The sequence below is a fragment of the Diadema antillarum genome, unplaced genomic scaffold, assembly GCF_040938485.1.
Source record: "Diadema antillarum isolate AM-2024a unplaced genomic scaffold, OU_Dant_1.0 seq00001512_RagTag, whole genome shotgun sequence".
Taxonomy (NCBI): domain Eukaryota; kingdom Metazoa; phylum Echinodermata; class Echinoidea; order Diadematoida; family Diadematidae; genus Diadema; species Diadema antillarum.
This window is the reverse complement of record NW_027272246.1, coordinates 112203-131853: the sequence shown is the minus strand read 5'-3', so window position 1 is coordinate 131853 and position 19651 is coordinate 112203. Positions and strand designations below refer to the sequence as shown.

At 36.7% G+C, this 19651-nt stretch overlaps 1 protein-coding gene across 1 annotated transcript; it reads left to right on the top strand.

Moving 5' to 3' along the window:
* The first annotated feature begins 1237 nt into the window (after positions 1-1237).
* LOC139710241 (complement receptor type 2-like) lies at positions 1238-19313 on the top strand. Its single transcript, XM_071622172.1, has 7 exons — positions 1238-1298; positions 2003-2185; positions 2666-2842; positions 9668-9850; positions 10557-10739; positions 18363-18545; positions 19294-19313. Exons 1-7 carry the CDS (start codon positions 1238-1240, stop codon positions 19311-19313), a joined length of 990 nt encoding a protein of 329 aa, XP_071478273.1.
* The last annotated feature ends 338 nt before the right edge of the window (positions 19314-19651 follow it).

The following is a 19651-nucleotide window of genomic DNA, read 5'->3' as shown; positions in this document are numbered from 1 at the left end:
AAGCAGACTACGTCCTATAGACACAGCACACATTCAAAGTTGTGACTATTTTCCTTATACTCATAGGTTCAGGAGTGTTTTATCGATATTTTGCCGGGATAAATGCCATGCACGGTGAATCTAACGCTTTTTCGTGTGAGTTGAATGATCTGCTTTTAAAAACATCAACAGTAATGACAAACTTTCATATAAAAGGTAATGTCTTTCATGCACTTGCCCGGCCCAAACACTGGCCACAATCATCGTCAGCATTCGCGTGGCCTTGCTACTGTTTGAGTTTTTTATTCAGCCGCACGATCGCGCCGGATGGTTTGCTGTTCACAGGCTTTCACCATTGTTCGGCGGGCTTTTCAACCTCGAAAATGCAATGGCCCTTGTCTTCTTAAAACCTAAATATGCCTTTCCAGTGATGGTTTCTAAGCCGGGTACTGGTAAAGGAGCGTTATGTGCCACCTTTTCCTTTGAAGAATATCACAATTTGCCCCATTCACTGAAATTTAACCTCTTCTTCAGTAGCAATGAATGCACTTATGATGATGTTTTAGCTGCAGCACGTCGTCTGCTGCTGTTATATAGGTCCAGTTCATTACATCAGTAACAACGTCGCTGAATTTTCCCGAATTCATTAAAAGCGCTTGCATTACTGCAGACATTGTATTAATTTTCTCTTTACTTTTGTCACGCTTGTTGCATTCCCGTTGTGGAATAAGCAAAAGTCTTGCATTATCTTGGTCATTTTCCAGATTCTAGCATAAACACAGCGGAATGATTTGTATACCGAGTTTTAATTTCTTTATAGAATTTCCAATTTATAGATCTCAGATTTGGTTCACAGGGATTAGCGTGTAATTCATTATGTAGTCTGTATGTGATTAATGCCACTGTCAGTGATAATTCTGCTGTAAAGATGGGCACAACATTCATATTCAATGTCCTGTACTTGACCTTTCGATGCTATCAAGCTTGACAGAAATGTGACGTCTAGGAAGAATGGCACGGTCGACTCTGTTATGATTTCTGGTCGTCATGAAAACTCTTTGATTCCGGTTTTGTCACTTGTTGTTGCGTTGTGTTTGTCCTAGATTAATGATTGTGTGTCGGTAACCCCCTCAAAAAAAAAAAAACCCCAACAGAACAAAACAAAGACAAATGAGCACGAATCCACTTTTGTTCTTCATTTCACATAACTTTCGCTGCTTCATGTTGCTCTCTCATTACAGAATGTTGTTTTGAAGATATGCCGGCACAAGAAGGAACGTATTATGACCCATCTCCAAAACAAGACTGCTACGATGATGGTACTCGAATTCTCTATTATTGCCCCGGTACTCTGTACGGACCTCCCTATAACGACTGCAGTATTGGATCTTGGGCCATTCCATTTGCCCCGACATGTGAAGGTAGTGATACGTCTAAATGTCACGTGGCCTGTCAGAGCTAAATGAAATATTAAACGTCCTTTAGATTGACATCTCAATCACAATGGGTCAACATGATATTGGATTTGATTATTGTCCATTCTTGTTCGGGAAGTTTACCAGCAACTATTGCAAACAATCAATATGTTCGTACGTTTGCTATTTACGTTTGATCCACATTGCAAAGTATCGCATATAGTATGTGGGAAACAACATTTGTCAAGTATCAGCTGACAACGTTTCAAAGTTCAGCTTGCTCACTGGATATCTGATATACATTTTGCTGCTAAGAATAAACAAATTTTACTTTTGTACTTTGATACACTTATTTCTACTCTCCTTGAATGAAGCATGAAATGATAATCCTTACATATTTTGTGGGCGCATGGGATGACGAAAACTATAGAGGCAAGATATTGTACTTTCTGACATGGGTATCGGTGCCGATACGCGTGTATGATATACTGTCTATTTATTTCTTCGAAATTCTCACACTATAGTCTTATCATGATTAGAATAACGATAGAATATGCTTCTTCGTCAGTATCCTTTTACAAGTCTCATTTCAAACTCTTTCCATTCAGCCGATACGTGCCCTAACCCTACCCTAGACAACAAGGGCACGATATCTCCTGACAAATCGGAGTACGATGTTTTCGAGACAGTCACCTTCGGGTGTGACAGCACTTCTTCTCTCGTGGGTGTGACCACAAGTAGGTGTGAGTCTGGTGGTACGTGGAACCCTTCTACCGTGCCCAGCTGTGCAGGTGAGCATGATGACTCGAGCTTACGTCACCCATGACAAACTGACATGGTATACTTATACATCATAACAAACCAAGAGACACATTACTCTGCTCGATAGGCTTGTGGTATATTACCATTTGCTCTGGTTCCGGTCTAAAGTTCATGACATGCAAGAAACAGGTCCGAGTCAAGGGAGGGAGACATACAGTGATTCTTGCCGCCCTGGTGTGAACATAATTATGCAAGCTCAGTATTTATGAAATTGTCAAGAAATCTTGTCTTTGTACGTTTATTCGAATTCCTGTTTCTCTCTCAAACCGGTACTTTGTCACTGCGTGCAGATATAAAGATAAATTCAGAGGCACTCAATCAATGATTACCTTTGTTAAGATGATAATTTACACCCCCACCCCCACCCCCTCCCGACACCGTACTATATAAGCACTCTACATGCAATCCTTCATACAGGCTGTGCGTTTTCCCGTTTATTCCCGATCTAGACAAGTGTCTCCCACCTGTGGTAGCTAACTCAGACTACGCCACGCAGCTACAGCCGGTAGATCATGCCACCACCATCACGGTGGAATGCGATCCCGGCTACTCGACAGGGACTGGCACGGATACAGACATGACTTGTAACAATGGGAACTTCGATGTTGCTGACCCCGTGTGCTACGGTGAGCATAATTACCCCATACCTAGTTGGCCTCTGTATATTTCATTCAGTAAACAAACAAACAAACACACAAACAAACAAACAAACAAACAAACAAACAAAAACCAACAACATTGAAGATCCGGATGATAACATCGGTGAATATAATGCCATGGCAAAATATCGATTAGAAGGTGAACATTCCGTTTTGAACATTCAACTGTACCTCGGATTGAGTTGATAACTAAACGTCTACGAAGAATGAAAGAGACGCAAAAGGGAGAGAGAGAGACAGAGACCTACACCTGTGATTCTGGCTACACTCTGGTGGGAGCCGTTACCATTACTTGTACAGACGGAAGTTGGAGTGCACCCGAGCCGTCCTGTCATGGTAAGATAGCGTTGTTCATTGATATCGCCCAAACAGATAATGCACACCACTTACAAATCCAAACGTAAAACTTATCTATTCCTCTCACACTGAGGACTGTAATTGTCGTATGTCATTAATGTTCGGAACAATATTGCATCTATAATTGGTATATGTTTTAATCTTTATTTGGTATGATATTTGTTTTTTGTTTGCCATCTTCTTCTTTGTTGACATGTTTGAACATGTATATGCATGTATCTTTTCATTTTTGAAGCGCCATGAACACTGAAAAGTGGACCTGTGCGCTATACAAGTAGCCGCTATTATTACTATTATTGTTATTGTTATTATTATTACATGTCATGTTTATAATACTGTAAAAGTGGATATTTTCGCAGGACTAATTTTTCGCGCTTGGCCGGGTCAGAAGAGTTCCGAGTGTTTTTAATTCCGCGGAATAGAGACATGACGCACAGGAACATATGGCAAACAAAAATATTCGTGTGCTTTATTTTCGCGCTAGGTTCTGGTTGCGCGAAATGCGCGAAAATTTCAACACCGCGAAAATTTCAACTTTTACAGGATACCCTTGAATCAAACGAGTGTGACAGCGAACTATAGATATCTTTAGTGACTCCAAAAATATAGCCAATCCAACGCATAGTATGAGTGTAATAAGAAACCCACGTTCTTTATAGAGTTTAAGAACATAAACTTTATAAAATAATGAATCAATGAATTAAACTTGCCATACAGAAACTACTGTATTATTCTGATCATGCTGCTATCATGGCTATAGTTCGCTGTCACACTCGTTTTTCGTTGATTTTCCCCCGAAAGAGTGAATATGCATTAGATCTACATCTTACCCTCTTATGTGGTGAGGGCAGAGTTTAGATTGTCGACAGCTGTGTTGCGTTCTGTGAACATTGCAGTATGGAAAATATAAATTAACATTTAAATTCTACACCAGAAATTTCTCAATTCATGCACGGACGAACTGTTTTATTTTAGTCTCTTCGTGTTTTTGATTTGTGTTTTATTGTGTTTGTTAACCCATGCAGTAGAAACTTAATTTTTATCTAATTCATTAGCACACCATGAAGGTAGGGAATGAACGTTTGTAACAAATAAAAAAATAGTGAAATCACAGTGAAAACAGAACTTGAACAATTCGACTGTTCGAAGCACAAGATAGACAACGAGTAATTATATAGCTTACACCACTGTTAAGGATGCATACACAAATACACATTGTCTGAAATTAATTGAAATGAGATCAAACGTATATTGAATATACAAACGAGTAAGCTGATTATTGTCTGGCATTAATAATCAAACACATTTACTTTTTTTTTCTTTCTTTTTTTACGTAGATGACACCCCTTCCTGTACACCAGGACGTAAGTACATACACACTTTTACTGAGTGCAATGAGTGTCATGAGTGTAAACCATTTTGAATTTAAGGACGTTCCTCAGTTAAAGTAAAATCCATGTCATTTTCTTGAAACTTTCCATACCGTAACTTTGACCCATCCGAAGCCCAAATATGTAAATAAAACCATAGGTTCATGTGCTTGTTTTTCTTCTACGGGACTTTGAAGAATATGACTAATCTGCCGTCCTGTACCAAAATGATAGCGTTACATGATCAAGACCATGATCGGCAACAAAATCTGCAATGACAAACGTAAATCCCCATAATTCTTTCAAAATCCACGTTATTTCTCCAAATTTGCAAGAATTGCAGAAAAGGGTACCCAAAACGAGGAAAAGGTTTTAAAGTTAGGTTTTACACTCTCATTCTTCAGCAAGCAGCGCCCTCACGCGGCAGAAAACACCGAAATCTCTCAAATCCTTCTCATCGACGTTTTCTGTTAGGGGTGAGCAAAGGGACAACGTTCATAAAACTTATGCTGTACATTCAAAACCCATGTCAATTTCACGAAACTTTACCAAATTGTAGACAGAGGCTTACTTATTCCAGAAAAACAATCAAAAGTGGGGGTTCATGACAAAGTGCTCGTTTTTGTGCTAGCAGCGCCCCTATGCGACATATATCATCGTAAGTCCCCAAAATCTGGTCAGGAACCTATGCAGGGATGCCCTGACAGGGTGGGTTCATAAAACTTATGCTGTACATTCAAAACCCATGTCAACTTCATGAAAATTGACCAAATTGTAGAAAAAGGCTCACTAATACCAGAAAAACAATCAAACGTGGGGGTTCATGTGCTCGTTTTTGTGCTAGCAGCGCCCCCATGCGACATATACTATAGTACGACCCCAAAATCTGGTCAGGAACCTATGCAGGGATGCCCTGACAAGATGAGTTCATTAGGCTTATGCTGTTCATTCAAAACCCATGTCAATTTCACCAAACTTGACCAAATTGTAGACGAAGGCTTACTAATTCCAGAAAAATAATTGAAAGTTGGGGTTCATGTGCTCGTTTTTGTGCTAGCAGCGCCCCCATGCGACATATATCATCGTAAGTCCCCAAAATCTGGTCAAGAACCTATGCAGGGATACCCTGACAAGTGGGTTCATAAAACTTATGCTAGCTGTTCATTCAAAACCCATGTCATTTTCACGAAACTTTATCAAATTGTAGAAGAAGGGTTACTTAATGCAGAAGAATTGTAAAAATGGGGGGTTCATGTGCTCGTTTTAGTGCTTGCAGAGCCTCCTTGCGACGGAAATCATCGTAACTGAGACCCCCAAATCTGGTCAGGAACCAATGCAGGGATATACCCTGCTAAGATGCATGAATCTCATGCGGTTCACTCGAAACCCCATTTTCTTAAAAAAAAAAAACACACACACACAAACAAACAAAAAAACATGTCACAATTGCAGTGATATGGTGAAAAATATTCAGAAAGAAAGGTCCATGCGCGTTTTTGTTATCATTTCCCTTCCACAGCCATAATGATATTATGTGGATGCAAGCGTGGAAAACTCCATATTATTGATATGCACGCTTGTTTGTTTGTTTTACCCACTTGCTGTAACCATGTACAAAAAGTGATAATGGAGGAAGAAGAATAAATATAAGGAAATGGGAGTTTTGGCATTAGTCTGACCGTCCTCCAAATGAAAAACAAATCTTAATAAAATGACGTTGATTGTAGATTGCGTCACGGTGTGTTGGTTGTTGCAGTGGTTGGTAAAGTGCGTGTTGTAAGCTATGGAGAAGTACCTTCCCCCCCCCCCGAAAAAAAAAAATGATTCTCCTTTTGTTACACCAGATTTGGTAATTAAAAAAATAATATATGAATGGTGAAAGTGATGAATAGCCTTGTTTGATAACACTTTCGTGACCTTGTATTTTGTAACCAAAAATTAAAAAAAAAACAATATTTTGTATTACTAGTAATGACAAGTTTAGATCTAATTTAGATTTTAAGAGAGACACTCAGATTATTTTAGCTGCTAGACCTAAAGATGATATGTGTGTCATATGCTTGTTTTGTTGTTGTTGTTGTTGTTATTGTTGTTGTTGTTTTAACACCTAGTCCAAAAGACTAGTGAGCCTTAGACCCCGACTAGGGCCTATAGGCCCTTGGTACCTTAGCACTCGACTTTACCATGTTGATGACCGGATAATGAACTTCATTTCGCAAAACAGATCTATGGATTGAAAATGGAAACAGCTCTGTTCCACTTCCAAGCTTCGCGATTCCGTAAATCAGTGTTGTGGTACAATGACCATATGCGGCTCGGACCGCTGAACTTTGCGTGGTATGTACAGATTGTAACGCGTATAGTCGGCACGCGAGCCGAGCGAGGCCGCCCAGCGCGGCTGCCTGGCGCGGCCGCGGTGGGGAGCTGTCGGGTATCCGTACGTACACATACCACACTCTAGCTCGATCTACTAGCAGCTGCTCAGCTCAGCTAGCTCAGCTCATCACTCGTGCGTGCGCTTCTACGCTCTTTGTTACGTCACTGGCACCTGAGCAGCTAGGATGCGCACAAACTCAACTGAGGAACGTCCTTAAATCGAGATATGAATTCAAATTATAGTAATGCAAAATACCCAACGCATGTTTTTGTGTGTGTTTATAGTATATACTAAACTTACCATTGGTTTGTAAAATCTACAACGATACATGGAATAATATATAGGCCTACATGCATAAATACTTTCACTATTTTGTGATTAGATCATACACGGTTTGTATATGTACGCACAAAAAAAAAAATCAAAAACGTTATTGAGACAACATGAATATCATGCGCATTGTTCAATGTTGTTTGCTGCAGGAAAAATAATAAGGGTTTGAATTTGTTCATATAAATCTATCGACGAGTACGACTAACAATGACTAAAGTATTGATTGTAATGTCTATAATTCCACTCAAGCACTGTTCTTTTCTTCCTTGGTTTAATCAGAATTCATGGGAATTGATTTTTTTTTTTCAATTCCTTGACATCGCCAATCACACTTTTATTTTGTTTAGTTTTCTTGGGTTCTGATATGTTTCGGCGCAGTTTAATAAACTACATGATATCATTATTTCTGGTGAAACCGTGGTCTAAATAGATTTAGAGATGAATACCAACCCGTATATATTTCAGGATTTGAAATGAAGATAACCCTTCATGTGTCAATGAGTTAAATGTGCGTAAATTTCACACACATATAATAATAATAATATAATAATAATAAATCATTTATGAAGCGCAGAAACTATGTCTATATATTCTACTGCGCTTCAAGAGCTCTTAAGTTCCATTGTTGCACAATGCTGCATGGGAAGTACAAAAAGAAATAAGCCCATGCTAAAACAAAAAAGTTTTCACTTTTGATTTAAAACTATTTAAAGTCTGACATTTCCGAATGTCTAATGGTAATCTATTCCACAACCTAGGGGCTGCACAAGAAAATGATCGGTCACCTAAGGTAACTTTTGTTTTGATTTGGGGTATCTGCAATGTCAATCTATCATTTGTACTGCGGAGATTGTGGCTATGAGTCTGAGATTTAAAGTGCAATAGTTCAATATACCTATGGGCAGGCAATCGATATGGCACGCAGAGGTTTAAACACTTTTTAAATGCATTTGCAGATTGATTTTGTTGTTGTTGTTTTTGGTTTTTGACATGTGTGTTTGTGGAAATGTATGGGTAGAGACAACGGGGAGGGACTGTCCCATGAAGTATCTAGTAAAACAGTTTATACCCAGCTAAATAACGTGTTTGGTGTCAAACAAAAGCGATCTGTTAGGCCATATTTGGAAATGAACTTGGTGTCGAGGAATAACTGGTAAAAGAAAAAGAAAACACAGACACACCGCATTGTCATTAGTTCTGCTTCTAACCCTTCTTTTTCTCTCCCTCATTCCCATGAGGGTTGGGTGAGGATGCACAAAACGACCCCATTACCACTTTCTGTGTCCCGCTTTGCAAGCCAGGCACTTGTTGTTGTTGTTGTTGTTGTTGTTGTTGTTCATTTTCCATCTGTGAAGATGGCTGGATAGCCCATATTCAGCTACACTAAGCTGGTCTTCCATGGGGTCCAGTTGGTTGTGGGGTGGGACCACTTCACCGGGTTAGACACCCTGCTCTTTGCGATGAATGAATGAAGCGGGATCTTTTACGTGCATGAGCTGTGACTCTCTCATACACGGGACCTCCATTTTATGTCCTATCCGAGGGACAGAGTGTTTTGCCTCTTGCTAGAGGGGATGGTATGTTTACACACAACATTGCTCAGTCCAGACTCGGGTTCGAACCCGAGCCGCGTGATCGTGAGGCAGACGCGCTACCGACTGAGCCAACTCACCGCCCTTCATTATAAAGAGAATAAAGCATGACTATGCACGAGTACTGATGACTTTATTCTCGTCACCCTCTTCCATCCAGATTTGAGTATAACAAATCAAATATCGCTATGGCAACAATGTCTTCCCACAAAGCTATATATCTTAACCCCTTCCCCACCGCCATCTGTCCTGAGATATCACTCGCCTGTCGGTGTTCTCTCATCTCTGTGTGAGTCAATCGAATAGCAGGAGTATTTATTATTGGACAATTTGAATAAGGGCCTATGATCGAGATAAAAAAGTTTTAATTATAGGAATGACTACTGTATAGGTTGCAGTATTTGGATGATGCAAGGAAGTCTAGGAAATCGGAAAATATGGAGAAAAAAGTTAGAGGAATCAATACGTCGGAAAAATAGGAGAGATATGTCCACCATATCGTGCATCGAGGCAAGTATATTAAGCGGTTGGTACATAAAGCCTCATAAACGTTAAACATATTTACGCACAAGGGCCTTCTTCACTGCTTTTGTTTTCACTCACAGTCGTATTTCATAACGAAGAGAATTCCTGTGACGCATGATTTGTTCCAGATCAGTCAATGTGTTTAAAGGAACACTTGAATCTTTAACATCCAATACTCCAGTCCCCTCCCTTTCAAAAGGTCGAATTGCAGTTTCTCCATGCTATCTCTTTCACATAGAATGTCGTTTTGAAGATTTACCGGCACAAGAAGGAACCTACTTCGATCCAAGTCCAACACAAGACTGCTACGATAGCGGCACCCGTATTCTCTACCAGTGTACTGGAGGAACTCTGTACGGACCTCCATACAATGACTGCAACGGTGGAACTTGGGCCATTCCATTTGCCCCTACATGTGAAGGTATGATGATACATCTAAAACGTCACGTGGTCTGTCAAAGCTTATGTGAAACATCAAACGTCCTTTAAATGACATCTAAGAAATTAAAGGTCGTCTACAGTAGCCCCATAAACAGGATTTTGTGTTTCTTGTCTCTTCTCATTGGGGAAGTCTATACCTGCAATTACTACAAAAAGGTAGATGAATTCTTAGCTTCAAATAGTCACTAGTCCCCTCGACGCTACATTCAGAGTGATGGATCCTGTCAAGTGCTGAAGTAGAACTATCAACTTCGATCTATCCGGAAAAGTATCTTATGCAACTGTGGTAAAACAAGTCCGTCATATGTGAGCTGGCAATCTTGTAAAAGTGTAACTTGCTCACTTGATATCAGGGAGAGTTATTTTGTCTCATTAGTAACACCGTCGTTTTTGCTTCTAAGGAGGTCCTTTAAACTAATGAATTAAAAACATGTAGTTTTCATGTTTAGTATACACTTTGTGATAATGTCTATTCCCTAAAGCCGAGGTGTGCACACTGGATGACGAAAATGAGAAATAAGTTATTGAATTTTCTACATGGGTATCGCGCAGATTCATATGTACTGAACATTGTCTTCTTCGGTTCGCTCGTTATCATTTACAAAAATTTAATGAGAATAAGATATTATGCTTCTCCGTTAGTACGACCCCAAATACATTTGGCACCATCTCATTTATCCTTCCAGCCGATTATTGCCCTAGACCTACATTAGACAACAAGGGCACCATCTCTCCTGACAAAGTGGAGTACAATCCTTTCGAGACAGTTACCTTCGGGTGCGACAACACTTCCTCTCTCGTGGGTGTGATCACAAGTAGGTGCGAGTCTGGTGGTACGTGGAACCCTTCTATCGTGCCTAGCTGTGCAGGTGAGCATTACTGTTTTTGTTTGTTTATTTGTCATGATTCATGCCCTCACAATCTTTCATGTATGTTATAATATATGAAATTCGGAAAAATTGTTATTTTTAGCTAATACAAGTAAAGGCATTTTCTCTTCTCAAGATATATCAGAGTTAACATTTGGGTTTTTTTTAATGTTTAGGGTGGTTTTAAAGCAAATCTTATATTTATACAGCTGAAATATGAGATTTCTGTATATGAAATGAATAAAAAATTGCGAGAACACGACATTGTCAACTTGCTCATTTGAATATTCAGAAGGCCTGCTATGGTCAAGAAATGTTTTCCGAAAAAAATGTAAAATTTTCAAAATGTGACATCTCCCTTGTATCTTATCCGATTTTTGTCATATTTGTATCGTTCTGTAGGGAATATTTTTCTCTTTCATTTGAAGTTTATTCATTTTTTGGGTGGATTTCATTTTTAAATCACAGTGTTGGTCATTACCATTGTGATTTATTAATCAAATCATTAATATCTATTGATTTTCATTTTAAAGCTGAATGACTTACTGTTGACTGACTTAAGTAACCCCCACCTGGAGAGATAGCCATAGGTCCTCACAGACAACTATTATTGACCTCTGAAATAACAAACTTATCTTGGGCATCACCATGATCACAGTATGGCCATATCTTACCTCTTCCTGCCAACTTTTATGCTTCTAACCGTGAAGGAATTTCGCAATTGAGAGTTCCAAGGATTATTGCTGAAAACCTACAACAAATACACCAAGCACCTCGCTTGTAAGCCTTTGTTCAAACAGATGCACTGAAAATATAATGACATTGAACATTCGTTTCCCTCTTTACTTAATTGATTTGCTGTCTCCATCTGAACAATTCTTACATGACAAAATACTGTCTTGAGATTGACCATTACATTGAATGCAACCTACCGCACTCTTTGGCACATGTAATTTGATAAAGGTACGAGAAAAGTATTCGTTATCTTAAAATCTCATTTTCATATTTTTAAGCTTTGTTTTTTTTATGTTCTGCGTTGTCTTGTCTGTAATGATTTGCAAGAAACTAAAAAGATATTTTTTGAAACTTGTCAAACTCTGAATAATTAACCTTCAGATGCCGCTGTATTGACTGTTATCCTGTTATGTGCATTTTTAGGTTTGCGTGATTAGTGTATCAAATTTTGTTTGTCACGTTTCTTTTTTTTCAGTTCTTTTCTATGCGTTCTTTGCAATGGTGCTTGCCTTTGCAAAAGGGACAAAGTTTGATAGTAGAGTCCATTCTGTGGGATCTATTCGTAATTTACAATGCATTGTTTGAACTTGTCGAAACGTGTCCGTAGTTGCAAATTGCTGATATAGGGCATTTAATCTAATTTCATATAGTGAAGGCAAAGTTCAGATTTCTAACCCATTCAAAACATTTGCATTTCATGCACGTATGCACACATTTGAACATTTCGCTTATGTTTAGAACCGGTCATATAAATCTTTATGAACAGTTTCATGAGCAAAACTGTTTTATTCGTTTATCTATATAGGATCATGAGTAAAGGGAACTAACCGACATTTGGCCGACATTTGGCCGACAAATGAATATAGCAACACACAAAAAAGAAAAGAATGAAATACTCACATAAACATGATATTGAAGATATTGAAGCACATGACAGAAAGTGTCATAAATATAAGGATGTATACAGAGACGTTATTTGATACGTATCTAAATAAGCTGATATGGGTTTTAAATGCAAAGGGTAAACATTATCTTGTCTGGCTACAATAAGTTAACGTGTTTTTTCTTTAATTTTGTTATACGCAAACGCCACCTCAGCCTGCACGTCACAACGTAAGTATACGCACCCTTTAGTAGACGGCGAGTTGTAATGTTCTTAAAATTTTCTGTAGATTTTGATTTTTTGTGCTACTTCCCCTATTTTGGGGGTGCTGAACACGAATCCACTTGTTGCCATTTTTCTAACCGACGTCTTCACCCGTTGCCATGGCAACGCATTATTTTCCTTAAAAGAACATGCATTCTTCATCAAAAATCATAAAAACATGATGTAAACATCAAAATATGTCATTATAAATCCTTTTTAATTACACTTGAGAAAGAATACAATTTTCAGAATGTCATGGTTACCTTATAGCAATGACGGTTACCATGGCAACAACTATTTATGGAGAAAAATCATATTTTTCATGAAAAAGCAAGGAAACATGACAAGATTGAGTGGAATATTTATCATAAATTACTATCTAGATTATCAGCTTTTTTTCCACTATGTTAATTTCACATCATTTTCGTTGCTATAGCAACAACATGACAAAAGCTGCCTTTTAAAGAAAAATAAGCATTGCGATTGAAAGAAAAGCAAGAATACGTCAATAGATGATAAATTTCTGTATAGTGAGATTTTTGAGCTATTTCCTTTATTTTGTCGGTGCCAAACACGAATCGACCTATTGCCATATTTCTAAATGACATCTTTAGCCGTTGCCATGGCAACAAATTATTTTCTTAGAAATAACATGTGTTCTTCATTAAACATCACAAACGCATGCTAAAAACACCAAAATAAGTCAATATAAACGTATCACGCTTCAATCAAATTAAAAGTCACAATTTCTGACTGTCACAGCAACCTCATAGCAATAACGGTTGCCATGGTAACAGCTAATGTTTAAAAGAAAATGATTTTTTTTCATCAAAAAGCATGAAAAAATGAAAAGTTTGAGTAGCATACTCATTACAAATTGCTATGATAATTATCAGCTTTTTACACTACGTTCATGCCACATTATTATCGTTGCTATGGCAAAAACTTTTTTTCCCTAGAAAGGAGAAGTACCCCAGTAAAAGAAAAACTAGATAAATAAAAATAATCAATTTTTGTAGAGTTTAATTTTTCGGCCTTTTTTTTTTTACTCTTTTGGGAATGCTGAAAAGGAATCCACCTATGGCAACTTTTCTAAATTACGTGTTCAGCCGTTACCATGGCAACAAATTGTTTTCTTTAAAAGAACATGTGTTTTTCATTAACATCATAAAAACATGTTGTTAAGGCGAAAATATGTCATTATATACATTTTTCCTCAATTAATAAAAACAATCCTTTTTTACAATTACATTGATACCTCATAGCAATGACAGTTGCCATAGTAACAATTCTTAAAAAGAAAATACTGAAATTTTAATGAAAAACAATTGAAAAAATGACGAGATTGAGTACCATATTCATTACAAATTACTATCAGCTTTTGTTTTCACAACGTTCATTCCACATCATTTCTGTTTCCATAGCAATAATATGAGAAAAATGTTTTTTAAGGATTAAAGTTCTATACATGTAGCAATCTGTTGGAAATTACTATAGAGGAGGTATCATAGTTATTTAAGGTTATCAAATGTCTTGGAGACATTAATGATGAAACAGAGTACATCATGACAATAAAATTGGAACTTTTGGGAGGTTTTTAGACATTTGTATTGCTTATTATTTGTATTTTATGTTTCCTGGGTATATCTATAGTTTTAAAAAAATCTATTCCTCATGTTGTTGCGATATAGGAACAGAAATGATGTGAACAGATGGCTTATAGTCTTGCTCATTTGTAATACTTCAAAGGTTAGGCCATAATTTCACATTTTTTCTTGAAGTTTTTTTTCTACAAAAATTGATGCATTTCCATGGCAACCATGTTAAATATTAACTATTGTCACCGATATTTAAGGTTTTAAAGGTGCAATGTGATCAGAAATTCAGGAAGCTGACTAAGCTTTTGTGTTTTTACTCATTTGTTTTTTGTTTAGTGTATTCTTTCCTTCCTTATCTAATGACTAACGTTAATTTTTTTATTTAAAAGGCAGTTTTCTCATGTTAATTCTATAGCAACAAGAACGAAGTGGGATGACTACAGTGAAAAAAAAAAGAACTTACAGTAATTTGTTATAAATATGTTACTCAATCTTGTCATTTTTATGTTTTTCATAATAAATTATTATTACAATGACAACTGTCATTGCTATGAGGTAACCATGAAATTGAAAAATCGTGATGTTTTACTAAACTAAAGAGACATGTTTATCTTGACACATTTTGGTGTTAACAGCACGTTTTCATAATGTTTAAAGAAGAACACATGTTCTTTTAAAGAAAATAATTTGTTGCCATGGCAACGGCTAAAGATGTCAATTAGAAATATGGCAACAGGTGGATTCGTGTACGGCACTCCTAAAATAAGGGAGAGAACACAAAAAATCTAACTCTTACAGAAATGTATTATTTATGGATTTACTTCATTCTTACTTTCCTGTTAATTGAAATACCTATTTTTTTTCTTTAGAAGGCAGTTTTTGTTATGTTGTTGCTATAGCAACGAAAAGGAAGTGAAATGAACATAATGGGAAAGAGGTGATAGTCATGATAGTAGTTAGTAATCAATATTCCACCCGATCTTGTCACTTAGTTTTCTTGCTTTTTCATGAAAGTATCACTACTTTCTTTAAAATAGTTGTTACCATGGCAACCATCTTTGCTAGTAGGTAACCATGGCGTTATAAGAATTGTGATTTTTAATTTGATTAAAGAGATGTTTAGATTAACTTATTTCGTTGTTTACTGCATGTTTTTATGATTTTTTTAATAAAGAATACACATTCTTTTAAAGGTAATAATAAAGAATTGTAATATAATTATAATAAACAAAAGTTGATCATTTGTTTATCTAGTTTTTCTTTCAATGGGATACTTCTCCTTTCCAGGGAAAAAAAGTTGTTGCCATAGCAACGATAATAATGTGGCATGAACGTAGTGAAAAAAAAGCTGATGATTATCATAGCAATTTGTAATGAGTATGCTACTCAAACTTTCCATCTTTTCATGCTTTTTGACGAAAAAGTAATTTCCTTTTAAAAAATAGCTGTTACCATGGCAACCGTTATTGCTATGAGGTTGCTGTGGCACTCGTATATTGTGATTTTTAATTTAATTGAAGCGTGATACGTTTATATTGACTTATTTTGGTGTTTTTAGCATGCGTTTGTGATGTTTAATGAAGAATACATGTATGTTATTTCAAAGAAAATAATTTGTTGCCATGGCAACGGCTAAAGATGTCATTTAGAAATATGGCAATAGGTTGATTCGTGTTTGGCACCGGCAAAATAAAGAGAATAGCTCAAAAATGTCACTAAAAAATTCTCAGAAATTTATCATCTATGGACGTATTCTTGACTTTCTTTCAATCACAATGCTTATTTTTCTTTAAAAGGCAGCTTTTGTCATGTTGTTGCTATAGCAACGAAAATGATGTGAAATTAACATAGTGGAAAAATAAGCTTATAATGTAGATAGTAATTTATGATAAATATTCCACTCAATCTTGTCATGTTTTCTTGCTTTTTCATTAAAAATATGATTTTTCTTTATAAATAGTTGTTGCCATGGTAAACGTCATTGCTATAAGGTAACCATGACATTCTAAAAATTGTATTCTTTCTCAAGTCTAATTAAAAATGATGTATAATGACATATTTTGGTGTTTACATCATGTTTTTATGATTTTTGATGAAGAATGCATGTTCTTTTAAGGAAAATAATGCGTTGCCATGGCAACGGGTGAAGACGTCGGTTAGAAAAATGGCAACTAGTGGATTCGTGTTCAGCACCCCCAAAATAGGGGAAATAGCACAAAAAATCAAAATCTACAGAAAATTTTAAGAACACCCCAATATTGTGACAACTCGCCGTCTACTACTTACTAAGTGCAAACTACTTTGAATTACTAATATTTTGTGAATAAATTCACTGCATGAATGTACATGTATACGTGTGTTTTTATATTTTTTTTTTGCATATACCTAGACGTAGTAATTAGTTTATATGAACAAAAATAAAAAAAAAGTTACACATGATTAGAGTATAGTATGGCCTATGTCGTTCTAAGAAAATAAGTAAAAGCGTAATGACTAAAGACAAGATAAGTATCATTTACCTGGTTTGCTGGGATGACTACAACTTGACAACGAAAATGTTTGGGGTTTAAACTTGTTCATTTAGATGACTCGAACGCATTGTTCTGCCAAAAGCGTAGGACTATAAAAGAGTAATATTTTACGTATATCACTGTTCTCTTCCCTCTGTGTTCAATCAGAATTCACGCAACTGATGCCGTGTTTTGCTTCCTTCCATAATATGTACAAGTAAACGATACTATATCTCCTCTTGGTGCCATTTGAAAAAAAAAAGAATGTATTAACTGGAAACCGTTATCAATTACCTGACATGCATGAGACAAATTATCATTATTTCATATTAAGAGAATTAAAAAAGAAAGAAAGAAAAGTATACGCGTTCCATCGTCTTGACACTTACATTATTATAATCAGTTAGGTGTATTTTGAATCCGCTTGTTTTCTGAAAGAGGCAAGTCGAATGCTTTAACTTTAAGCTACAAAATGAAGATATGTTGACTTCGATTATTAATTTCTTCGAATCCATGTCCATGCGTGACGTCACAAAGTTTTGTAGTCTATTTCCCATGCAGCAATAACGGCACCGAAATTGTAATTCATAACTTTTGAACGAATTTTTCAATTTCCTTTTCCCCAAATTCACTGATATGTTCTACAAACGTTGCTGCAATCACTCAATCCACGTATTTATTTGAGTTTCATCTTTTTATTGATGAGTTTTGGATGCGAGATTGATTTGCTAGTTTGCGAGTTTGCTGAATTTTCGCGTCAGTTCACCATTGTTTATACATTCAGAGTCACAATGACCAATTCCATTATGTTTCATTTATCACTTTATCAATCATAAACGTTCTTCACTTTTCTTCCTTCGCATAGAATGTCGTTTTCAGGAGATACCGACACAACTTGGAACGTACCACGATCCAACTCCACACAAAGGCTGCTACGAGAGAGGCGATCGTATACTGTATCAATGTCCGGGAATCCTCCACGGGCCAACCTATAATGACTGCGTTGGAGGAACCTGGTTGATTCCGTTTGGTCCTGCTTGTTATGGTAATGACAGCGACATGCAAAATGATAGGTTGATTAATACACATGGAATGCAGCAAAAATTCAGTCACATAGATTGATTTCTTTCATGTCAGGAAGGAATGGTACATGCGACGAGAAAACGCAATCAATTTCTATTTACTATTGAATTTTGTCTACCTCAGTTAAATACTAATAAAGTGTTATTAAATAAGTCCGCAGCCCTACAGCTGGCCTTTTTTTGCATCAAAACAGGGAAAAAAAACAAAATTTAACAAAATATGTTTTGCCACACCACATTTTGTTTCTTTAATTTCTTGTCTTTGATTTTATTCAGCACATTCTACAATTATTGTCCACTGGTGTTTTCTTGTGTGTGTTCTTTTGTTCTATCTATTTCTTAGGAATTTAGCACGTCATACTGTATACTAGTTCAAGTCGTTATCATGAATCTGTACACTAAATGCGAAATATCTTGCTTTTCACTTATTTTTTGTGTGTGTATGTACATCCGTACATATACATAATAATCTGTAGAATACTGTACTGATGGTATGAAATCTTTGCCGCTTCATCTAAAAGTTTTACATGATTACTTTTCTTTTTATTCAGAGAATACGTGTGGCAGACCTACTTTGGACGACAAGGGAACAATATCGCCAGATAAGCAGGAGTACAATGCGTTTGAGAGGGTCGATTTCGGGTGTGGAGGCACATCTACCCTCGTTGGTGTGGCCACAGGCTGGTGTGAGTGGGATGGTACGTGGAACCCTTCTGCTGTGCCCAGTTGTGCAGGTGAGGAAGTTTTCTTGATACCATTGCAAATAATCAAACAACAAACCAACTTGATAGAGATCACCATCTACTATATAGGAAATATGTATAATGTGATTAAAACATACAAAATCGTAACCATACGCAGTATCGTTGTTCCGTAATAACTCTTAAAATTTCATGTTTTGTATTATGTACGTGTTTATTAACCAAAAAAAAAAAACAACAACAACAACAACACACAAACAAATGATAATTTCAACAAAGACGGAAGAACCTGTTATCTATCAACTACATTTTAAAGTGAATGTTTGCATGGCATCGATAATCTATTGTGGAGGTAGCGACAAAAAAGGACGCCGTAATCAACAATTACTGAACAAAGTAATGGAAGTGCTTTCCAACCGAACCGTCTGATAGCAAGAGAGAAATGAAAACCGGCTGTCCCTGAGCACATTGGGTCTCTTACTTGCTGTTAATTGCCATTTCAAATCGGCAGAAAAGTCAGCATTTATACCTATATAGTAATAGAAATGACAACATGATACAGTAAGTTTCACTTTGATTACGCGCTGTTTTGATATACGTATTTGAAATCAGTGTATGAAAATTAATGAAAATGAAAGCATTAGGTTAAGCCTACGTTAGCTTGCCTTACACGAAGAACTTATGTATAGCTGCTACCCTAAGCATGAATTTTATTTTTCCTCGATGAAATTTCCTTTACACATAATATTTTGTTTGTCTTCTTCTTCTTTTTTTTTCATAGACGGTGAACCGACCATCTAAGGGAGTGGTGGACATCGGATAAATGCTGTCTTGACTACTGTATAAATGTTACAGATCTGGCACAGACAGCTGGGAGGTGTATCTTTCATACATTATAGGCCTACATGTACCAATAATACCGATTACATTGTAGCTTCATCTTCTTACAGTCATGACAGCACAATTTAGATACAGACGTTATGTTTCAAGGAGACAGAGAAAGAATTATAGGAACATTAATAGATGATCATAACCTTGACTTCATACCTAGTCGACACACTCAGAATAAAGCGCTCAACGGCCAGATAAGTTGTGGCCACATGCACTGTCTTCGGACTGGGTGACTCAATAAGCACACT